Source organism: Apium graveolens, chromosome 9 (assembly GCF_009905375.1).
Source record: "Apium graveolens cultivar Ventura chromosome 9, ASM990537v1, whole genome shotgun sequence".
Classification (NCBI taxonomy): Eukaryota; Viridiplantae; Streptophyta; class Magnoliopsida; order Apiales; family Apiaceae; genus Apium; species Apium graveolens.
Genome location: NC_133655.1, coordinates 10,231,169 through 10,256,450, shown reverse-complemented (window position 1 = coordinate 10,256,450; position 25,282 = coordinate 10,231,169). Strand labels below are relative to the sequence as shown.

The 25,282-nt window shown below is 32.9% G+C and overlaps 1 protein-coding gene across 1 annotated transcript in view; it reads left to right on the top strand.

The window, feature by feature from the left end:
* LOC141683726 (serine/threonine-protein kinase TOR-like) overlaps nt 1–25,282 on the top strand; it is a 41,096-nt gene that overhangs the window by 3,378 nt on the left and 12,436 nt on the right. Inside the window, exons 6-37 of the mRNA XM_074488480.1 lie at nt 2,209–2,368; nt 2,498–2,641; nt 2,745–2,914; nt 3,004–3,208; nt 3,276–3,470; nt 4,959–5,111; nt 11,403–11,524; nt 11,601–11,700; nt 11,773–11,868; nt 13,760–13,890; nt 14,052–14,154; nt 14,227–14,409; nt 14,962–15,054; nt 15,173–15,208; nt 17,438–17,536; nt 17,611–17,709; nt 17,820–17,982; nt 18,080–18,204; nt 18,306–18,358; nt 18,923–19,046; nt 19,131–19,316; nt 19,506–19,658; nt 19,737–19,889; nt 20,111–20,182; nt 20,283–20,417; nt 20,537–20,598; nt 20,940–21,037; nt 21,913–22,022; nt 22,100–22,273; nt 22,364–22,429; nt 24,799–24,867; nt 24,973–25,083. Of these exons, the coding sequence (XP_074344581.1) occupies nt 2,209–2,368; nt 2,498–2,641; nt 2,745–2,914; nt 3,004–3,208; nt 3,276–3,470; nt 4,959–5,111; nt 11,403–11,524; nt 11,601–11,700; nt 11,773–11,868; nt 13,760–13,890; nt 14,052–14,154; nt 14,227–14,409; nt 14,962–15,054; nt 15,173–15,208; nt 17,438–17,536; nt 17,611–17,709; nt 17,820–17,982; nt 18,080–18,204; nt 18,306–18,358; nt 18,923–19,046; nt 19,131–19,316; nt 19,506–19,658; nt 19,737–19,889; nt 20,111–20,182; nt 20,283–20,417; nt 20,537–20,598; nt 20,940–21,037; nt 21,913–22,022; nt 22,100–22,273; nt 22,364–22,429; nt 24,799–24,867; nt 24,973–25,083 (3,943 nt within the window). The remainder of the gene's footprint in view (nt 1–2,208; nt 2,369–2,497; nt 2,642–2,744; nt 2,915–3,003; nt 3,209–3,275; nt 3,471–4,958; nt 5,112–11,402; nt 11,525–11,600; nt 11,701–11,772; nt 11,869–13,759; nt 13,891–14,051; nt 14,155–14,226; nt 14,410–14,961; nt 15,055–15,172; nt 15,209–17,437; nt 17,537–17,610; nt 17,710–17,819; nt 17,983–18,079; nt 18,205–18,305; nt 18,359–18,922; nt 19,047–19,130; nt 19,317–19,505; nt 19,659–19,736; nt 19,890–20,110; nt 20,183–20,282; nt 20,418–20,536; nt 20,599–20,939; nt 21,038–21,912; nt 22,023–22,099; nt 22,274–22,363; nt 22,430–24,798; nt 24,868–24,972; nt 25,084–25,282) is intronic.

Below are 25,282 nucleotides of genomic sequence, written 5' to 3'. Positions count from 1 at the left end.
TGATAATAAGCAGAAATAGAGTGAGATTAGAGAGAATAGAGCAGATCTGAGATAGAGGATAGAGATAACTTGCAGAGAAAGATAGAAACTAGAGAGAGAAATAGAGAGAATCAGTTAGAGGAGAGAGAGAGTGTGGTGGAAACCATGTTCCTTTTCATATATTTCAACATAATGGAAATGTAACATTACACCTGGTATATATAGCCAGTACTTGTAACTAACTTCTTAAAAGACCACTATGCCCTTACTTAACCCTTAAGACTGCAATACAGATATTATTATTATTTTAATGACTGATATAACCCTGCTAATATACTAGGCCACTGCACTTCCTGATAGAAGTTTTTTATAAAATGCAAGTTCTATTAGATTAATATAATACTATTAGTCTATTATAGATCATCGATGTTATAAATTGAATCAAATATATTTGAAAATTATCATATAATTTTTTTGCCAGATGTAATTTTACTAAAAATGTCCAGTTTAAAAAAATAATGAAGTTTATTTTGCAATAATAATCATTTGTAATGAAATTGTAATTCAATAAGTAAATAATTTTCAGATAAAACAAAATGCGGCATTAATTTGTATGCTCATGTAGTTATATAACAGGTGATTAATAAACAAATTATAATCACTTTTGTATGTGATAAGAATCTATCCATAATATAGCAAAATCAAATATTTCACTTAGATAATCGAAAGAACTAAACATAATTGAATAAACATATAAATAAAATTTAATGCTAAAAATATATGATGGTCTGAATGTAAGCATGAAATGATATAATTGAATATGCCGGATTTTTTTACTATGATATAAAAAATACAATTGTTTTTTGGAAGTTAACATGCATGCTTATCTAGTGTTATAATCTGTTATGTTAAGAATATAGATATTGATAAATATATAAAATATCTGTGCAACGCACCGGATATAAGCTGTTATGTAAAATTCCAACAGTGGGGATATGTAAGAAACAAGAATAATGTGCTTAAGCTAGCAAATGTGAAGCAATTAAAGTGACATCAATAAAGAACAATCCAACAATTATTGTAGTTTTAAAAAAAATATTATTTACTTTTCTGTAGTTGTCAAAGTCGAACCCGATATATATATTGGTTAGAAACAATTTGTAGTACTGCAGTGATGGACTATCAAAGAGTCTTTGCAGTTCTAATAAATATTAATACATTTTCCCGAGAAATGGTTTCATGGTTCAATATTTCGTTGACTTTCCTTCAATGGATTCATATGATAAAGTTTCCCATATAAAAAGTTTCAGCGGTCTAATGGTGCTTACGCAATGAAAGTTGTTCTTTACAATCAAGATCTGGCAACTAATGAATATTTAGGCCATCTTATGGATTGGTGTACTGTGTCAGGACCAGCATGAGTAGTTATAGTACTATAGCTAATCAGTATTAATGTGTGATATTAGTAGTATTGTTAGTAGTAAGTGTATGTTGGTCATTTCAATTAGTAGTCAAGTGTGCCTATATAGACAGATGTAATATGCCACATTTCAGTTTATGAATGATAATATGGAAAAGGCCTTTGCCACCGTCTCTCTCTCCCCCCCTCGCTCTCTCTCTCTCTAACTGAATTTCCCTCTCAAAACCCTAGCTTTTCTCTACAAGTCTTTCTCTCATCTCTCTCTATCTCTCATCTATTTCTGATCTCTCTGATCTCTGTCTAATCTCTTCATTTCTGCACTAATTCTTCTTAATCTAGCTGTTATCTCACTCTATAAACCAGAAAACTACAAAAAATAGCAACAAAACTGTTCAGGAACTTTTACTAAATCCCGACATACTGTGCACACTGACAATATTTTCCAATATTGCTATCAGTAAACAGAAAAATAATACAGACACCCTAATATATAATACAAGAGACAAGAACACTGTCAAGCTTGATATACTGAAAAGGAGAATGAGAGTAAGATTCACTATTCTGCTTAATAATCGATTGCTCAGTTAAGATTTGGTGCTGTAAGTGAAATTGAACATGGTTCTTTACTATATTTTCTCATAAAACCTTTAGCTTGGAACTCATTACTGGTTACAATCAATAACCAGGTATTACGATGATAAATCTTGCACAGTATTATGGTTTTGTGGAAAACATACAGAGAGATAGCCATCATTACCCTTTCATTTTTACATTCTAAATGCTTGATGATCACAATCTTAATGTGACAGGAATACGGGCGAGTTCATGATGTCAAGGTACAGAGAAGTAGCGGAAATTGTTCTGACGTACTTGGAACACCGAGATCGCCTCGTCCGTCTCAGCATAACTTCTCTGCTTCCTCGTATTGCACATTTCTTGCGTGATCGTTTCGTGACAAACTATCTTACGGTTCGTTTCTATTTTTCCTCTTATTAACTTAGTAGATCATAAATGTCAAGCTATGCAGAAAAAAGTATGGGTGCACTATGTGGTGATTTTTACTTTTGTGCATTTACAAGGTTTATTCATTTCTTGCAGATATGCATGAATCACATTCTTGCTGTTCTTAAAATACCTGCCGAACGTGCCAGTGGATTTATTGCTCTTGGGGAGATGGCTGGTGCTTTGGATGGTGAACTTTACGATTATTTGCCGACAATAATGTCTCACGTTCGTGATGCAGTATGTTTCCACAATGTTCTTGTTATTCATGGCACTTGTTTTTCTGGGATGTTACATAAATCCATCTTGTCGAGCAATGTTTCTGATAGTAAATAATTTGTAGATTGCTCCTCGTAGAGGTAGACCCTCACTTGAAGCTTTGGCTTGTGTTGGAAACATAGCAAAAGCAATGGGGCCTGCTATGGAACCCCATGTGCAGAGTCTTTTGGATTCTATGTTTGCTGCTGGTTTGTCCTTTACACTAGTCGAAGCCCTTGAGCAGATAACTATTAGGTATTTTGGAGGATTAGAAAGAAATTTATTAAATGATCTGCTATTAACTTGGATGAGGTCATGACTTGTAAATGTGGTTTATTTTTCAGCATCCCCTCGTTGTTGCCTGCTATCCAAAATCGATTGCTGGAATGCATTTCAGCAGTTCTTTCACAATCGCATCATGCTCAGGCTAAGTCATCTATCACGCCAACCCGAGCAAATGTCGCTAGTACCACTCAGCAAATATCTGAACTCAGTGGTTCTGCTCTGGTGCAAATAGGTTTGCAAACTCTTGCACAGTTTAATTTTAAGGTAAGCTCTCTATTTGGCTGATGAATGTTTTTTTTCTTTCTTTCACTTCTAAATTTTTAGATTTCAGGGTCATGATCTGCTCGAGTTTGCAAGAGACTCTGTTGTCGTATATTTGGAAGACGAAGATGGGAAGACTAGGAAAGATGCTGCTCTTTGTTGCTGCAAAGCAGTATCAAATTCTTTCTCTGGCACGTTGCCATCACAGTACACCCCTGGCAGGTCCAGTCGAGCTAGAGGAAAGAGAAGGCGTCTTATAGAAGAGGTCTGTCTTTAGGGAAATTCTTGAAGTGATATATTCCAAGTTTTGAATCTAAATAATTTTTTTTTCATTATAATTTTCGTTTGGAATTTTGGATTGATAGCAAGTTTGACCATTATGAGCTCATTTTATATGTTATAAACTCACAAGATATGACGGTGACCGCTTAAAAGAAATAAGAGCACTTACAGATAAAGTAATGTAGTCAGCCAAGAAATTGTTATCGAATACCTGTCTAACCTTATACTCCCTCCCTCCCTCCGTCCCATCCAATTCTTACACTTTCCTTTTTTGGATGTCCCTCTCAATTCTTCACAACTTAAAAGTTTCTAAAAGTAGTAAAGTTTTGTAATAGAAAAATCAACTATATCCACTACTTTCCACTATACCCGCTTTAGACATTAAATATTGATTGGTCCCACCACTTTACATGCTTTTCTCCATTATTTTACACTTTTTATTAACCTCCGTGCCCAACCCCGGGAGTAGTTTTGTGGTGTTATTTGCAACTTGTAAGATATGCAGTTTGTCCAAAGAGTACCTTCTCACGGTATGGTTTAGTAATACTCTGATCTGCGTTTTTAGCTACACTGCAGTGGTTAGACAGATAGTTGCTCAGTGGATGATTATATGTGATATGCATAAACTTGCATGCGATTTGAGAAGGCCCCGATATTGTGCATCAACAAGTTCTTCTGTCTAAACTTTATTTTCAATAGTTACTGTTATATCTGGTTCTATATTTGGTGTTCTAGAATTGTTGATCACCACAAACACTCTTTAATTTGTAGTCACAGCCACAGTTTGATACCTTTGGATGATAAAAAGATGTCTTCTTTAAGTATTTGAGCCTTTACCATATCTAGTCCATGAGGATATATTATACAAATAGTCATTTGTTACTTTTCCGCTTCCCAGTCACACAGTACATGTAGAAAATTATATATGTGAATATTGAACTGTCTAAAACCACCTTAGCATTATAGCGTGGATCGTTTGCCTCTCTGGGTGAAACATATTTTTGGGGGGCGGGGAGGGGCAGATAACGTTTACTATATCTCCTTAAATCTTTATTTTTTTTTATGAAATTAATTTGATTTGTCTAGTGCAGAATAATGAATATAACTTATGTGTCCTTGGAGTTGCCATAAATTGGTCCTACTGCAGACTCAATCTTTACCTGACTCCCATCTTTAATCTCGGGGATCCCCCCTGTATATGAAGTCTTAAGATGTTCAGTAGAATCACATTTTAATATTACTTGTGGTGCTAAGAGTTGTGCATTTAGAAAGTTTTCCAAGTCTAGCTGTAATGACATATATGACATTGATGTCGATGGAGCAGAAGCTATATAGATGTTGAAAAGTTGTGAAGATCAAGTCTAAAATGATTTCAACTTTTGCTAGTTGCATCACAGGCTTAGATATTGACATTTGATGTGAATGTTATTAGTATTTCTGTATTTGTATATTGATAAATTTAATTTAACAGATTGTGGAAAAGCTTCTCATTGCAGCTGTGGCTGATGCTGATGTTATCGTGCGGCGTTCGATCTTCTCTTCTCTGAATAGGAATGGAGGTTTCAATGATTTTCTTGCACAAGCTGATAGTTTGACTGCTATATTTGCGGCATTGAACGACGAGGTACTCTTGCATGTCAAATTCTACATTTCAAAATTTGTTGGAAACCTCATCTTCATTTGAACTTTCTAGAGCAGAAAATATAATGGTTGAACTTGTGGCACCTTTTTGTTTATTTCCATGGTTTCCAACAATGAGTTTTGATTGGTTAGTGTAAAGATATATTCGTATATCTTCAATCTTTTTGTTGCCATATTTAAGTAACTAGCTTTGGTGTTAAGGCTTCAAAATATGGCATATCTTGCTTTGACAGTTTTTAAGGTTTGATGTTCTACTTGATAAGCTCAAGTGCTCATTAGTCTTGTCGTTGCAAAGCTTAAGTATTTACTGGTGTCAGGATATTATTAGTTGCAATTATACTTTCATGGTTTCAAAGTGTTAAATTTTTGCCGCCACCACGTGAAAACAATGCAAAGATTATACTAGGAATAAGTTCTTAGTTATCTTATATTTACTGTTTAAGTGTTTGTTGGGATGTACTCGTTGCTAATTGTACTAAACCTCTTTTATTTATATTTACTTCCTCAAACTACAAATTTTAGTTGTTGTATGTTTATGTTGTCGTCTGACTCGGGTGGCACAACACATATCCGAGTGTTGGACTTAAAAAATCTAGAAATTGGGAACACAGGGACGTCCCGTTCTATTTTTGGGCACGAGTAGGGGGACCCGACATATTTTATTAATGAACAAGTGTGGTAAGTTCGACATCTTAGAACAAAGTAACCATACAGTTTAGATTAAACTTGATTTTCCAAAGAATTTTACGAATTAGGCATCTTCCCTACTTTCATCTCATTCTTGCTTGTTTCTTTCTTCTCACATATATATTTTCAACAGTAAGTATGACTAATATTTGATCTATAAATTGATCAAAATGTCCATATTTTAGTCAACGGATCCGACACGAAGTGTCGTATTCGAGTGTTTTGAGTGTCCGATGACCTAACAGAGTAACATACCGTGCCATTAATATAAAAATCTATACTGTTTGATAAAATTTTTTGGGTTCAGCTTTAGTAGTAGCATCATAGAAAGCATCGTGCGCTTACGGGGTCTATATATTAATTTTATCATTTTTAGTTAAAAAAAACTTCTATACCATTAAATTTTAAACTTCAAAACTAATTGAATATATATAAAATATTGTATGTGATTGTAAATAAGAACTATATAGTACTTTAATATTGCTATGTATTGCATAAGTCGTTCTTTACTTATAGTCTAAATTTTAAAAGCTTTTCTTTTTTAATTAGAAAAGGACTGTACTTTTAAACTCAAATATAGAGCAGATATGATCTTATTTATTAAACATAAACGCTGCACTCCCGAGTTATTTAATTTTTAAGTGAGGAAAGCAAATGAACGTAAAAAGAAGTTAATGAAGTGAACTGCCACAATTTTCGCTCATTTGCTCCCTAGTCTAAACAAATGTAAAGTGGAACTTATAATAATGTGCTCCCGAGTTGGAAGGATATGTATAAATGTCAAGTTACAATTTAAATTTAAATTTAGATAGTAAGGGTTTATTTGTATAACAAGTCTCTTTTAATTTATTTACACCAGCTGCTTTACTCGTCATCTCATTGTTGGAGTGGAAGTTTTGGGAGGAAAGCATATAAATCTTCCTTCACTCCCCCCCCCCTTCTTTAAAAAACTTTCTTTAAAAAAACTGAAACCTGTGTAGTGCATGAATATCAACACAGAATTGTATAATTTGCTTACTTCTTCATCTACTTTTCCCTTTATAAATCTTGGAGTAAGGTGCAAATTTTTTATTTTAATCCCGCCTCAAAAAAAGTTAACTCATCAATCTCCGATTATCAACAGCTAACATGTCATTAAAATTTTTTATGTTTTTATTATATTATCACGACCCAATTGGTAACTCGAATCTTATTTCAAAAAGCCAATAGTTTGTTATTAAATTTGGGAAAAATGATATAATTTAAAATTTTGATAATTTAAATTTTAGACTCTACCCAAATAATGTCCAAAAGATTATTAAATTTTTATTGTTTCGGTTTTAAAAATAGAGTATTGATAGGAAAGACACAGAGTATCTAGTATAGAAAAATGTAAGTAAATAGAAATAATATGGTGTTATATGAAAATCGTAACATAAGTGAAGATTAATATTAAAAATTTCATATATATATATATGTATGTATTTTTCCAAAACAAATTATTATATATATAATTAAAAGAAATAATGACCAATGTACATACTATTTGAATATGGCGTGCCTATAATACCTGCGTGCGGAAAGTTTGTCCAAAATACCCGCCCTCCGCGCAATGTTCACATGCATATACCCTTATGGTAGTGAGATAGGTTGGACTACATTAGTACATTGTGCAACATTGCATTCAAAGACTGGACCCCATTTTATATATGTTCATGTGCTCCTGTTATTTGCAAATTTGCATCAGAATATCAAGGTGTGCTATACTATGCGATATATGACTATACGAGCTACAAGCATGACCATGTAAATAGTAAATGCATATTCTAAGTTAATAAAATAAAACTATTGTGCTATCAACTATGTTTAGACCAAGGCAGTGAATAGTGATATAATTTATATAAACTCTATAAATATACGCGTGCTTCTCATGCGTAAAGCCCTTTGCGCATGTTACCAATGCGGAATCCAAATGTATACGCATGAGAATATGCCTATACTTTAATAATAAATATGATGTTATACTTTAATAATAAATGTGAAGTTGGATCTCAACTGCACACTACACGCATTACTTTCATGTGTATTCTTACCACGCATGTTTAGAATGTGTATTTAGTGGGTATTTTGGGCGGAGATCAACACTTGTGGATATTTTAGAAGTTTTGTTTGTAAAAATGGGTAATTTGGGCTTTAACCCTAATTAAAATTGTTATTGGATTCAAAATAAATATCAAGTAAAAATTAGCATTTATACAATACTATATATATATAATATAATATAATAAACAAATACGGGAAAGTTTGTAGTTTAGTTAGCTCCTTATTTTGGTTATCTCTTTCAATTTCAACTATTGGATCTTTCAACTCAAATTGATTTGAACAATTAGATACAATAATAAAAGTTTTTTTTATACATACAGAGATTTAAGTTCGATTACCACCAATATCATATTAAAATTATTATTATATTCTAGACAAAGGTATATGTTTTTTATGATGTTAGTTTAAAATTATAAATAAATATAAAATCTCATTAACCACCTACTGATTTTATTCTATTATAAATTTTTTGAAAGACTACAAAAGAAATTCATTAGTTAGAATCATTAAATTATAAAACATTTGAAAGTAACCCGTGCAGGTATAGGATAATGTGTGTGAAATTATATCTTACATATTATTGATCCTTTGTTATATACCAAAATATAAGGTAGCTTTAAATGGAAATTAAGGTGAAGTATTCTAAATATTTGGATAGGAACCAGTATATCTATAAATATTATAAATAAATATTGGTGCATTAGAGATGAAAGAACCTCTTAGCGGGAGTTAAAATTTGTTATAAATTAAAATTGTTGGAGTTTTGCAATACTAAAATATATTTAATAGAGTTGTATTCTATGTAGACCACTTAAATCTTAGACCTTAGACCACTTGTATTGTCCTTCTCTACATACTGCAGTATTATAGTATGTACTGCAATATCATAATTTGTATTGAAGTATAATATCATGCAATATTATAAGTCAACAATATTTTGGTACAATATATATTGCAACGGTCTAAAAGGATTTAGGATTTAAGTGGTTTACATCCAACATTTGCCTATATATATATATTACATTTGCCTATATATATGTTTTATTAGATATTCGGTAAATAGTTGAATTTAAACTTGATGGCCAATTATAAATTTGTAATTAAATTAAAGGTTCTAGATCTTTGCAATACTAATTTATATTATTTAGTTTGCATTAATAATAATATAATATTTAGTTTGCATTAATAATAATAATATAATATATAATATATTTCACTAAATATGGGGTTAATATAGGGTTAACTGTTGAACCAAAAACTTCATGACCGAAAAACTTAATGACTGACTCTCTAGTCCAATATATTAATATTACAGTGTAGTCGATGCTTAAATTGAGATGTTGCAAGTTTAATTTGTTTGATGGGGAAACGAAAACTTTTGTTTTTATTAGAATAGAGTTTAATTATATTTAGTAGAGAAATTAGGGGCGGTGGCCTTATATGTCAGTTTGAGGTGAAAAATGGTCCAAAATGTCTGAAAATTATGGCTCTAAATATCACTTCAAGACGGTACATCGAGTAGCGTTTAGGCGAAAAGCCCAAATCGCTACATCGTATAGCGTTTTGGCACTTTTACTTTTTTTTATTATAATGTGCAAACGGTTAGATAATCTAGAGTTTTGGTTCCAAAACGCTACCTGTAGCGTTTTGGCCCAAAACACTACTTTATTTAAAAAAATATTAATTTCTGAAATTAAAATTTTTAAACATGTAGGGTTTTAAACATATAATTTTTTTAAAAAAATTATTTTTAAACTCAAATAAAAAATTGTTAAATCCTAAAATGCTAAAAAATTATTTAAATTATTTCTAAAATCCAAAGGGGGATTGGTGAACCCTAAAATGTTAAAAATTATTAAATTAAGTTACACTATTAAATTTAAAATTGTTTAATTTTAAATTTACATTTTTAGTTCTCAGGGTTTAGGGCCTTTAATTAGGGTTTAGGCTTAACCCTAGATCCAAGATCCTAAATCGGTGTAACATTTATTAATTTTTTTATAATATTTCAAAAAGCCAAAAGGGGATTGGTGAACCTAAAATGTTATAAATTGTTAAAATATGGTATATACTTAAATTTTAAAAATATTAAATAAAAAAAATCGAAAAGGTAACATTAAGTAGTGTTTCCGGGCCCCTAAACAATACACCATAAGAAGTTCAAAATAGGAAAAAAAACAAAATAGCATAAACATTACATGATGTAACATTATGACCTTCAAAAGTAAAATAAAACAAAACGCTACATCGTGTAGCGTTTTGGGTTGTTTTCCAAACGCTACACGATGTAACATGGTGAAATGACATTCTGGGTCATATTTTCAAAAGTGACATTTTGGACCATTTTACACCCCAAAGTGACATTTTGGTTCATTTCTCAGAAATTAGTGTATTTACATATATGTTTTATGCGGGGTTAGTAGTTTATCGATATGTAGTAGGTTATATAATCTTGTTATCGGGCCTTAGTGCATTATGTAATATTGTTAGGGTTTTCTATTCCTATAGAAGCATTATAATCCCCCACATATTGATTGTTGATTATTGATTATTTTTTTAATATTTAATTAGGTCTCTTCATGGGTTGCAATCCATCTTAATTCTCCCTTGTGCGATTAGGAAACCCGTAGGTAGTATAGGTAGTAGGTGTTCTGCGTTCATCCACTTGAGTGTTATCTTACTATTGTATTTATCTCATATACCCATTGTTTTAGCAATCTATCCTACATCATTGTTGAAATTCGTGAACATTATATAAGTGTCAACACTAGAAAAGATTAGAGGAGTGGGGTATTTAAAATTGAAGTTTTGGACAAGGAATAAGACATCGGCGGAAACATATATAATTTTAGGCAAAGGTAACGTTTTAGGAACTCTACCACATTTAAATATTTCATTCATGCAGTGAAGATTCTTAATTTTGTTTTAAACTTGTGGACAAGTTCATAATTTGAGTTCTTGTTTTCTATATAAATCATAGAAGTCATGCAACCCCTACATATTTTTGTGGACTTAATTATTGGGATATTATTGAATTGGGTCTCTTTGTTTACGGGTTGCAGTCCATATTCTTTCAGCCTTCTGCATTTGGGAAATCCTATGGTACTGATTCTTCCATTGCTGAATCTTTTTTTCGATATAACCTTGTTAAACATCACTAAATAATTTACTTTATGAAAATGTCCGTCTATGCACTACTTAAAATCCAAATTGATTGAGTTCCTTTAGTTTTTATGTAAAAATGGTAGTTTTTTTTCTTCTTTACCTATTTTGTTTTGAAGGTAGGCTAAATTGGTTAGGTGCTGAGTTACTGATTGCATTTGAAAATCTTTTATCTGATTAGGAGAAATTATTGATTGGAGTCATTTGTGATTGTGTTATGCTTGCAGGCTGGCTTTTATGTGGAATAAATTTTAAACTACTACCTGCTATTAGAACATTGAAAAATGATGAAATATTCGCTTTATTACCACATGTGTTCATTGTGTTTTTTACTTTGTTGTAGGATTTTGTAGTTCGTGAATATGCGATATCTTTAGCTGGTAGGTTATCCGACAAAAATCCAGCTTATGTTCTTCCAGCTCTTCGCCGCCATCTTATACAGCTGCTAACATATTTAGAACAAAGGTAGTTGTAATATATTATGGATTATTCAGTAACTTTACCTAGTCTTTATTATTAATTTATCTTTGTTTGTTGTCAGCATGGATAGCAAATGTAAAGAGGAGAGTGCAAACTTGTTGGGTTGCTTGATTCGAAATTGTGAACAACTTATACTTCCCTACGTCGCTCCAATACACAAGGTTTGCAAACTATGTTCAGTTTCATTATTGCGTATCAGTACTTTCCTTACACTGTAGTTTACTCATATTCAGGCACTTGTGGTGAAGCTGAGTGAAGGGACTGGTGTGAGTGCTAATAATGGTATTATCTGTGGAGTTCTTGTTACCGTTGGGGATCTTGCTAGAGTGGTAGGTGATTATAGTCTATTTTCTTTTTTGTCGTATCCTTCTTTTTTCCATATTCAATAATGTTCAAGGGGTTGTTTTTTGCTATTGTGTTCAATTGTCAGGTATATAAAGATTAATTATGAAACTTCCATTTTCATTTTTTTTGATATGTATCACTGTCCTGAAATAGAGGGTCACCTGCAAGTAGATGTTATGATTTAAAAAAATATGTATTTAAATTATGAAATATAGTGAATTAGAGAGAGAGAGAGAGAGTAGAAATGTGAATGTGTCGGTAGCTGAGTATATAGATTACAGAAAAATAACTCTTATCAGTTATCACCCGCATAATAATAGAGGCTTCTCATGTGCATTGGTCGTTGATATATGAACCATGTATGCCCGTGCGTCGTACATTCCCATAGTATGCCCGTGCGTCGTACATTCCCATGTAAAGGAATCATGTAAGTAGGTAAAGCAATTTGCATCATAATTTAATTCTTAAACTTTGTTTTTCACAGAAATGAAAATAATGTTATTAGGGTGAATAGCACCCAGTTGACTAAATTAGTAAATTCTGTAGAAATGATGTTAAGTATTCTGTTGACCGTTGTGAAACAAAAAACACAATTTAATGCTTCGAGGGGAATGCAACAAGTAACAATTAAGTGAATCTTTTCTGTAGTGAACTTAAATATCAGAATCATCATTAATTATGATAGTTCTGAAGTCAGATGAAGGGTTGGCCTAGAGCCTGAAGAGCTAGAAATAATGACCAAAATACACCACTTTTCAGCTTCAAGTGCCCAAAATACTGTTTGGCGGTAACGTCCGTCCAAAATACCCACTGATTACGCATGTCTAGCATGCGTATACCATTTTTTAAAATTTTTGAATAGAACATGCATGTTTCTCATGCGTGTTCCTTTATTGTTTTATGTTGAATACGCATCATGTGGATGCGTATTCATTTAAGGACAAAATGGAACACGCATGTTCCTTATGCGTGTACTATTCAAAAATTTAAAAAATGATTACGCATCTTCAGGATGCGTGTTTAGTGGGTATTTAGGGCGGAACTTCCCGCCTGTGGGTATTTTGGACATTTATAGCACAAAAGTGGGTATTTTGGTACAACACTCGAAGAGCTATCTATAATTCTGCAATGTTCATTTTAGCAGAAAAAAATATCCAGCTTTACATGTTGTTACTCTAAATATTAGTATTTTACGGGATACATAGTGCAAATTGATGTTTTCTTTTACCATATTGTACTACTAATAATAATAATAATAAAAAATAGTATATCCAGCTTTAGATGATGTTACTCTATACATTATTATTTTATGGGATACATTATTATTTTAGAAATCTCGTGGATAAACGATAGAGTTATTTATTTGCTTCTTATTGGGTCATTCTTTTTGGGGTACTTTTAGAAACTTTTGTTAGTTATTTATGTAGATTGGTATGCAGAACTCCACCAACTTGGCTCTTTCGGTGTATGTTTTAGCTTGTTTTGTTAAGATAAAGTCTGATCCAATTAATTTGTCTTCACAACACCTTAAGATTTACTACAGATGGTAACTTATCAGGTATTTTTGTACTTTTATCTAGTGATCTTTCTCTCTAAAACATCTTCAGCCTCCAGCTGAAAGTAACCAGACCCACTGCTTTAGCGTATTGTAAAATTTGATATGGTCGTATAGTGGACTATATACCTTAGCTATGTTTGGTACTTCGGTTTGGTTTATAGATGCTTAGAATCATAAATTTGATTGCATAGTTCTGTCATTATTGGTCACCTCTTCTTTCTAAAGTTCTTGTGGCATGTAAATAAATTTTTTGTGTAAACAGTAAAAGTAATTTTCGATGCCTTGTTGTCTCTAATGCCATCCTTTTGTTACTCTAGGGTGGTTTTGCCATGAGACAGTATGTCTCAGAACTTATGCCGTTGATTGTTGAAGCTTTGTTGGATGGCCCTGCTGCCAACAAACGTGAAGTGGGAGTTGCAACTCTTGGTCAACTGGTACAGAGTACAGGGTAAGTCATTGATTTCTTGAATATAGTTTTGGTTGGTTTATACGGTTCCGTCCATCAAGAACCTATATTATGACTATAATTTAGATAATTAAGAAATCATGTGATATATTTATTTTTGAGTTATATCCTTTTCCCAGTTCCCCTAACTCCATAATTTGCAGTTATGTGATAACTCCATATAATGAGTATCCTCAGTTGCTTGGTTTACTATTAAAATTGCTGAATGGGGAGCCAGCATGGTCTACAAGGCGAGAAGTGTTGAAGGTAGTTTGAAGTTACACTGAAAGTGTTCTCTTTCGGTTATGGTCTTTGGTACATTATAATTCTGTCCAACAGGTAATTGGAATAATGGGCGCTCTAGATCCCCATGTTCATAAGCGTAATGAACATAGCTTGCAAGGGTTAAATGGTGAGGTTACCCGTGCAGCTGGTGATGCCGGCCAACATTTTCAGTCTACTGATGAATTACCTATGGATCTTTGGCCATCTTTTTCAACATCAGAAGATTATTTCTCCACTGTAAGACTGTCAGGTTCATTAGTCATTATTGATTAATTCTAAATATGAAAGAGGATTTTCTGATTGCTAAAAGCCCTCTCCTAGAAATATACTACCGAAATTGAAAGCTCAGCCTAAAGTGGCAACTGTCTGAAAAGTAGAAACACCTCCACATGCACCCCGAGGAATTCGGAATAAAAATTTATCTGAGTTGCCAATTTATTAATCTCTCTAAATGATGAAGTACTTATCCTTTATCCTGTCACTGCTACGTAGAGGACAGATTTCAAGATCAATTTCATTTGTCTAGATGCGGATGCCTCAACCTCTTAAAATATTCTTTGTGGTGCTCTTGCATAACATATTAAAATATTGGATGTACTGCCACTTACATAGGATGAAGGAGCTGTAAATTCAACTGTTTCACTTGTTCAATAACCTTTTGCAAAAAATGAGTAATTGACTACATATTTTCCCTTTTATTTTATAAATTGCTAAAGGATAGACACTGTCGGGAGCTGTCTTCAATGATTCTAGAGTTTCATGCCTTCTCATTGACAGACATTTTTTCAGGTTGCTATTAATTTTCTGATGCGAATTCTTAGGGATCCTTCCTTATCTAGTTACCACAAAAAAGTAGTTGGATCTCTTGTTTTTATTTTCAAGGTTAGTTTGCTTGAAGGCAATGTATTGTTCCGTTACTTTTTCTTGTTCAACCATGACCTAGTATCGCTTATTTTTGTTCATGATATTGTTTTCCTATATTAATTTCTTGCGAGGTTAGTCAATGGGTATTGGCTGCGTTCCTTACTTACCAAAGGTTAGTATAATCCACTTTGATTTTATTCATCCCGGTACTTATTTTGGACAACTGAGTTAGATGCAAGTACCTATACTGCAATTAGTGTAACTGTCTATGTGAACAAATTATGCATATACCATATTAGAAACTTTTTTATATTTTATGTGAAACTCATGATTAGGTACGAACATGAAATGATAAGTCCAACTCTTGTTGGAATATGGGATTACTCTGTTGTCTAAAGATCGCATTGCATCCCTAATAGGCAGCCTAAAACTTGTACAATGTTAACGGTACTCCTTATCTGGGCAATGCAACTATGTACTGTTGAATATAATATTAAACTTTAAGTAAAACTATATGCAACCCGCAGGCTGAGTGTTATGGTGTGGCCCCAAAATCCAGATTATCACTGTGTTCTTCGCGTGGTGGTACCCAGTCGATCTTTGGCATGGCTATAGCCCATGGACCACTACTAGGAAATTGTTTCCTCTCTTAGTTTTAAATTTAAAGCTGACAGCATAGTCCTATGCAAGACAAGTACAGGACTTAGTGCCTTGCTTCACTATCCTAAATCCTATAGCTCGATGGGTGATCTTGGAATTATTGTGACAGTCCCATATTAATGGAAAATTACTGGTAGTGATAGGAAAGATGGAAGTGTATATTTTGTCTGATGTAATTTTATTCCGGATAGAGCACATAGGATGTTCCATTAATTTTTTAGCAAGTAGGAAAATAGGGAAGGAGCTCCAGAAATATAAAAAAAATTAGATATCAATAAACCCAACCAAACATATCGAGTATGCCCCTCTCGGAAGAACAGGTGAGATTTAGATGTATATAGGACTCCCCTAGTAAACGGTGGAGGCTGTGTACATTAAAGACTTCGACTTTTGAGAAAATACTAGTAAGAAGTCATTGCTCAAGTGTTATTCTCAGTTTTAAGAAACAATTTAGGTGAAGTCTTCTATGTCGTAACTAACATGAGGTAGCATTGAAAGATTATCAATGGCCAAAAATATACATACTTGATTGTCAGCCACTGTGTAGGTATCTTGTCAAATTCGCTAGCCAGAAGTGAGAAAGTTCGATATTTGATGCAAATGATGCCATGTGGTACTAGACCCGGAAATTTGGTACACAACACGAACATACAACACGAACATGATACGGAAATTGTGTGGATTTGATAGTACGTAATGAATTTAGTGTTGGGTATCAGTTTTCGTCTTAATTACACAATACAACATGGAAGTACACAAAATAAAAATATTTATAGTTGAATAATATTATTTTGTATATATATATATATATTACGTAAGTTATCTAATATTTTCCAGCAGAACTCGCCTTATTTTGTAGTTTTGTATTTTTCAACTGAACTTTATATTTTGTATTGGAATTATGAGATATTTTAACAATTGAATTCAGAGTCTGTATTCAAAACAGTGGCGGGGCTATAAAACTTAAGTAGTGGGGGCTAAGCTAAAATTCACTATTTTTTTTTGCCTATTGAGATATTTATGCATTAAAATTGTTCAAAAAATTAGGTTTATTACAAAATCTAGTAACTTTTTACAAGAGAAGAAACCACTTTTTATAATAGTAGAATTATAAAGTAATTTTGTTTTGGTATTATAAATTAAAAGTTTTTAATATTGTTTTAGCATTTTTAATGTGAAAAAATGATATATTATAAATTTAAAATTATGATTTAATATGAGGTATATATACGTGTCAAAAAAACAATTAAGATAGAAACATACAATAAAATTAATATGGGACATAAATTGTAAGAAATTTTTTAAAATTTGTACAAACTATATACACATAAGAAGATAGAAAATTAAGATATTAATTAATTAAAATATGAAACATAAATAATTATATGGACTATTTTTTAGGTTTAGTGGGGGTTAAAAAAATTAACGCTAAGTGAACTCTAACCCTAGTGGGGGCTTTAGTCCCCACTAGCCCCAATGTAGATCTGCCACTGATTCAAAATTTAGGGTTCTACAGCATCATTTGCCTTATTTATAGTATTAATTAGAGTTCTCCAGCAGAATTCGCTTTAATTGTGTAGTATTAATGTGCTATTTACGTCGAGTTCAGGTGTAGAACATAACAATAAGACTTCCTAATATAGAGTTAAATATAGAGTATGATACAGTATTATTAAACTCTCTTCCTTTTGTGGTTAGGTCATTTCTTTTTTACTTACAATTCTGTTTATAAACTCCCAAGGTTCTACCTGATCTCCTGCAAACCATTCGTACATGTGAAGATGGTGTTAAGGAGTATGTTACCTGGAAGCTTGGAACACTAGTGTCTGTTGTGCGTCAGGTATATTCATGATACATTTTATGATTATGTGTTCATTGTAAGAGCCCTGTATCTATTTACACGTTCATGTGCAGCACATCCGTAAATATCTACCAGAATTGCTCTCTCTGATATCAGAATTATGGTCATCCTTCAGTTTGCCAGCTGCTAAGCGTCCAGTGAAGGGATATCCAGTGAGGCTTCATGCAGTTACCCGCTTTTTATAAATCGTTTAGTTACTATTATTAAGTGCTTTACTGCTGAAATATGTATTGTGAATTAGCTATTTTTTGTCTTCTTTCAGACTCTGCATCTTGTCGAACAACTTTGCTTGGCACTGAATGATGAATTTCGAATATATCTCCCTGTAATTCTTCCATGTTGTATTCAAGTTCTGAGTGATGCTGAACGTTGTAGTGATTACACTTATGTTAATGACATTCTTCACACCCTTGAAGTATTTGGTGGTCAGTGCAGTTCATTTTTGTTGTATTTAGGTGCATCTTGTTTAAAAATAAATATTTGTAGACTCTCAAGCAACCTCACTTTGGGTTAACACTACAGGGACCTTGGATGAATATACACATCTACTTCTGCCTGCAATTGTTCGATTGTTAAAAGTGGATGCTTCTGTGGATGTAAGGCGTTCAGCTATCAAAACTTTAATAAGATTGATCCCTCGAGTGCAGGTGTGTAGTTGATTATGAATCTCATCAAGAGTTGGTGGTTATGGTTTCATGTATGTTACTATAGTATAACTTAATTGAATGTTACGTCTGTTTGTTATTAGGTTACAGGTCATATATCAGCACTTGTGCATCATCTGAAGCTCGTCTTGGATGGGTCCGTGATCTCATCTTTTGATCATCCTCTATACGTACTTTGCTCCCATGTGCACATGTTCTAGCATACACTTATTGCTCTCCTCCCTGCCTAGCCAACACTTTCCAGCACATTGGTGTAGTTAAGTAGACACAGAATTACTAATTTGATCTAAATATATTTGTTCTGGGTTCATTTCATATTTTCTCCTCTAAAAAAGAAACTTAATCAAAGCTGTAAGAAGATATAATATTCAGAGTGTGTCATCCCAATTACTAAGAGCAGTGCCAGCCTCTTTTTTCCCGATATTAAGGTTCAGAGTCATTTGAAGATTTGGATCCCTCGGCCACCATTTCTCTGTTGTGCATATTATAAGATGTAATCCTTTTTTTTGCAACTTTTGCTGTCTGATGATAAAAACAGACTTGTTTCTTTCTAGGTTTTTTTTTGGGGGGGAGGGGGTTTGGATCTTCAAACCTTTTTTCATTTTCTATACCAGTCGTAGAGGGCATTTTATGGTAAGCAATCTTTATATGGACGGAATATTTTATAGGTGCTTGAATTAAATAGGTTTCCAATGTGCAGGAAAAATGACGAGCTCTGCAGAGATGCAGTTGATGCACTTTGTTGTCTAGCTCATGCCCTTGGAGAGGACTTCACCATTTTCATTCCATCAATTCACAAGATCTTACTGAAACTTCGACTGCAAGTAATCTTTAGTTTATGTTATGTGCTACAGTGTGAACTTTTTTTTTCTTGTATTGTTTTGGCCTGAGATATATTCTCTCCATAGCACAAGGAATTTGAAGAAATTGAAGGGCGCTTGCAAAGACGTGAGTCACTAATTCTAGGAATTACAGCTTCTCAGAGGTTAAATCAACGACTTCCTGTTGAGGTGATTAGTGATCCACTGAGTGACGTGGAGAATGAATCGAAAGAGGATAAACTAGATATGAACAGACAGCTCAAAATTCACGAGGTATTCTTCCTATCTGTTAATGGCAACAGGATTCATGGTGGATGGTTACTTGGAGAATATACTTTTTGCATGCTGGATATGGACAAAATTCTGAAGCTCTTATGTTTTAGTTCCAAATTATTTAATATACTTCTCATCTATAAAGAAGGCAAGGAGGAGAACTGTGACTATTCTAATCTTTTGATGAAGGTTAATGAGGGTAGACTACGAACTGCAGGGGAGGCTTCTCAGCGCAGTACAGAAGAAGATTGGACAGAATGGATGAGACATTTCAGCATTGAACTTCTAAAGGAGTCCCCCTCACTAGCATTACGGACTTGTGCAAGGCTTGCACAGTTACAGGTATGGCTAATTTTCTGAAATGCAGTTTAATAACCTGCTGAATCATGAATTCATGATACTTACTACAGGCGTTTGCAGCCTTTTGTGGGACCAGAGCTGTTTGCAGCCGGTTTTGTTAGCTGCTGGTCACAATTGAATGATGCCAGTCACAGACAACTAGTTCGGAGCCTAGAGATGGCCTTCTCTTCTCCTAATATTCCTCCTAAAATTCTGGCTACACTCCTCAACTTGGTATGCCTGTCCTGCTTTACCTTGTCACGGAAAATCGTATGTAAAAATTAACTGCTAGAGTGCAAGCATGCTGCGTTGCTATTTCTTTTATATATTCTTTAGAGGAAGATAATTAGGTTAGTGAGCTGGTAAATACCATGGAGGATAGCTTTTAAATGTGCACTCATTGAAGAAGTGAATATTGCTTGCATTCTTTCTAAAAATCTGAATATTTTTCTTAGGCTGAGTTTATGGAACATGACGAGACACCCCTACCTATAGACATCCGACTGCTTGGCGCTCTTGCTGAAAAGGTGTGTAATGTTTTGCTTTCACAAGTATTTCAATTACAGACAGTGACACTGTAATTGCTGTACATCGGCGTCGCCTTTGACCTATAAATCTTGAATTCAGTGTCGAGCTTTCGCGAAGGCTCTGCATTACAAAGAAATGGAATTTGAAGGTGCACAAGCGAACAGGATGGAAGCAAACCCTGTTGCTGTAGTTGAAGCTCTGATTCATATAAATAATCAGTTGCATCAGCATGAGGTGTCTAATTCAATTATCTCGATTTTCATAGTGCAAATATTGCTTTCTATGTGTAATACCTCAGACTACTTCTTAGCAAGTAAACCTTACAATTTATTGATCTTTGTATATTCGTTCAGGCTGCAGTTGGAATTTTAACTTATGCCCAACAAAACTTGGATGTACAACTTAAAGAGTCATGGTAATTTTGAACCTTAATAGTGCCTTCATCTATGTCTATTTAAGGCTCCATTTTTATGCATAGTTTGCTAATACTTTGCATACTTCCGGGACACGATGGGTTTTTTGCTTCTGTGATGTGGATCGTCTCCGTTTTCTAGGCTTGTGTGTGGTGGTTTGGGGGGGGGGTTAGGACTGTCAGATGCATATACCACATCTCCCCATAGTTTGCTTCCTGTATATTTCTTATCCTCGTCTTTTTCTTTTTAGCATATAAAGAGTTAAATTGACGTCTGTGAATCTCTTGATTGCCAGTGTAGTTACCAATATCTAAGTGCTGATATTAATTTTCTACACTTGAAGGTATGAGAAACTGCAACGCTGGGATGATGCTCTCACTGCATATGTAGCGAAAGCTTCTCAGGCATCTAACCCTCATCTAGTCCTGGAAGCCACATTAGGTTTGTGTTAGTATTACTGTAATTATAGGTTGTCACTATTTAGTGTAGAATTTTAGGCGATATGCACTTCAGCAATAAGGATTTGCTTGAGCGATTTAGGAAAAATCTAGTATACATCAAAATACTTATCATGCAATGTCAAATAGGCATATATTATCAGTCGGTTCCTTACGTTTTTTTCATCTTAAACAAAAAATTGCTGAAGTTTTACTGATTATATCCTATAAGTAGTGATTGAACTAATATCTTCTGTGTGTGCAATATTTTATCTTTATGTGTCTGTCATGTTTGCTCCTTTTAGTGTGCATGTAACGATTCCAGCCTCTTGATCTACTAGTTGCTACATAAACTGATCTTCACTGTTCAGCTAATATGTAATAAACTATGTAGCATATTTTTACTTTTTACATTTTCCAAATTCTGACCCTTCTCTAACTACTTTGGTAATTTTGCTGCTTATTGACACTGTGTGTGTACAAAATTATGTGTAAGCTTTGCTAGTGTTAGCTATACTTGAGATGATAACTCAAGTTTATGAGGAAGTCCTATCCTTATAGACTATAGTTGATGCTTTGATGGTACACTGGCAATTTGTGATGATAACTCAAGTTTATGAGGAAGTCCTATCCTTATAGACTATAGTTGATGCTTTGATGGTACACTGGCAATTTGTGCTCTTTCATAGAAGTATTTTAATTTTTAAAATTGATGTAATCTGTAGTCAAATGTATCCTGAATGTAGTTGCTGGTATGGGGTAACTATCATAATTAGTACTGATTCATGACCTGCATGCACCGATATCTGAGCAAACATTGATAGTCTGTGTATGTTGGCCTGCAATGAAATTTCTTTTCTTCCTCCGTACTTCTTTTAGGACGGATGCGATGCCTTGCTGCATTGGCTCGTTGGGAAGAACTTAACACTCTGTGCAAGGAATACTGGGCACCTGCTGAGCCAGCTGCTCGACTAGAGATGGCTCCAATGGTTAATTTTCTGTTTATAGGGTTAATTTCCTGAACACACATTCACTTTTACTGAACTTTATAATTTAAATCTCCTAGGCTGCAAATGCTGCCTGGAACATGGGCGAGTGGGATCAGATGGCTGAGTATGTTTCTCGACTGGATGATGGTGATGAAACTAAACTTAGGGTGTTGGGAAATACTGCTGCCACTGGTGATGGTGGTAGTAACGGCACATTTTTCAGGGCTGTCCTATTAGTTCGTCGTGGGAAGGTATTATGTTTTGGGTTTAAATTTTTCACTGTCAAATGTCAATAGGCTTCTGATTTTGTCTACTAAATTAGCTGTAACATTGTTTTCCAGTATGACGAAGCTCGGGAATATGTTGAGAGGGCAAGGAAATGTTTAGCTGCTGAGCTTGCCGCTCTGGTTAGTTGTTTCTATGATACAATTTTTTTTTGCTAAAATATATGTTATGAGGGCAAGGGAATGTTCAGCCACTGAGCTTGCCGCTCCGTTTAGTAGTTCTTTTAATATCTATTTTAGCTATGATATTACATATCTAGTATACTTGATTATCAAAATTATGATAGGTCCCTGTACATGTATCTAAACTAAGCAATGAGCATCACCATTGTTTTAACTGTTGAGTTGGACACTTAATCCGGATCATGTCCAACACCAAGTACATAGTCCGTATTTCAGAGATTAATTTTGTAATTTCCCTGTTTGGGTAATCTTAAAAAAGGTTACTAGTTAATTAAAAGTTAATTTTGTAACTTATCAGCAGAAGTAATTTTCCTACTTATAAGTAGTAAGCTATGACCAATTTAGATACCTTATCAATAATACATAATCTACAAGATGTCAAAGTAAAAAATTACACAAAATAATAGAAGTTACATTCAAAAACTATAATGTTGATTTTGGTCAATTCAAAGTGCAAATATTCAGATAAGTAATTTCTGTAATTGTAAGGGGCTGTTTCTTTGTGGAAATTTTTTCCATTTTTCTATTTTTTGTTTTTTTAAAATTTCCTGAAATTTTCATTTCTAAGAAAACAGTTGAAAACTGGAAAAATGTGTTCCAAATGTCAGTTTTCTATTTTCTTAAAAATAGTAAATAAAATGACGAAGTAATTTGAGTAAATATATAAAAGAGCAATTAATAAAATTATTTTAATGTTTCATAATTTAATTTTATATACATATTTCTTTAACATGTTTAAAATAACCTTATATAGATAAAATATAATTAAAGATGACAAATAAAATATGAATAGGTTGAATAATTAATCTTTATAATTATATGACCCTAAATATATATACAATTTTGGAGCTTTTATTAGAAAATCCATTTAATAATTATATACAAAAATTTTGAAAATTTTTCTACAAAATAACTCATAACTAAGTTTTAGTCATGAGTCTTTTCTTTATTCATATAACATATAAGTTATTAGTTATTATATTATTAAGTTCTCACATATAATGTAAATAGTAATATTAAAAATATTATATAATTATTATTTTAATCGAACTTATAAAATAATTGTTAAATTAAACTATTTTGAATTTTTTTATTACAAATATGTAATATACTTTTTAATTTAAAAATATGATATTATAGTGTTGAAAATTTATAAGCTCCTAAGTTAAGTTAGTAGTATATTAGTTGTTTACTCTGCTATTTTTTTTGTTACTTTTTAAGTAAACTTACAAAATTGTTAATTAACCATATAAAATTAAAACTGATAAAAATATAAAAATGTTTATGTTTGGTAGGAATCTATCTTAAGGTGTTTAACTACCAGCTGTGTTTTTTTTACTTTTCTAGGTTTAGAAAACATCAAAATGTTGTTTTCCATACTTTTCATATCTGTAGTTAAAATTTGGAAAACACGGGAAAACCGTGTTTTCTATTTTTCCAATTTTTTGTTTTGAAAATTTTGTATTTGAACATGTTTTTTGTTTTTCTAGTTTTCTTAGAAAAATTTTGTGGAAAACTGTTGAAGTCAACAGGCCCTAAGTGTCTACTCCATACTTCTCCGAAATTAACTTGCACATTATTTTTTTTCTTTTTTACAAACATATACACACAAGTTACATTTTAATGAATTTAACTTTGATGGCATTAGTTGCTTATTAGAAAAAACAGACATGCTGCGAGCCTGCAGGAAAAGCAAGCGTATCACCAGTTCTCAGTTTAAGTGCAATTATATGAAGTTATGAATTCACATTGGCCACTAACTTTTTTAGTTTCACTAGATCTATTCTTCAAATTTTAGTGAAAAATGGTGAACATCTTGAAGCTTATTGCGTTGAATAAAAGCGAATAACTTGTATACGATACTAGTTCCATGGTCTATTAATTTTCATGACATGGGATCCCTGATTTTTGGCAAAGAGATCCTAAAATTCATAAAATAATGTTGAGATAAACTAAATTATGGGTTTTCATAATTTCCTTGCGCAACAAAACTAACTGAAGAGTTTCTTCTGGTCTATTATTGTACATAGTGTAATTAAGACAGATTTCAAAAAGAACGATGTATGATAAGAAAGTGTAATTTCAACTTATAGTCTAGTGCAGTAGCGGTTTCAAAACTTCCTAAACAGATTGAGTGCATGTCATTTGGGCCACTCATTCCAGTCTTCTATTTTCTTATAGGCTTTATTCAACTATAGGTTTATGTTTGTATTAGATCCATCATATTTTATCCTACACCAACCTTAGTATCTGGATATGTGTGTGTGTGTATATATATCATTTCTTTAATTTTAATTTCACTTGACTAGGTATTAGAGAGCTATGAACGTGCATACAGTAAGATGGTTCGTGTTCAGCAGCTTTCAGAACTAGAAGAGGTAACCCTACATTTTTATCTGAAACTGCTGTCAACACATTTTTTTAAAAACAAGTATGCCACTGCATGTAGTTAATGTTTGTTTCTCTTCTATTTTTTGCGGTAGGTAATTGATTATTGTACTCTTCCTGTTGGAAACCCTGTTGCTGAAGGGCGGCGGGCTCTTATTCGCAATATGTGGAGCGAACGCATAAAAGGCACAAAACGAAATGTTGAGGTATGTAATTTTTCTTATCCCTTTATCCAAACTCTTCTGGAATGAAAAAAAAGGATGCAATCATGAGGAGAATATTTGGTTTCAAGATATTATATTGTGTGTAAAATGATTTAAGATGAAACTTTCTTGGTTCGTGGTAGTAGTAGTAGTTTTAGGACTTCCCTTGATAAGAATTGATGCGGACAAGGAAAATATTTAG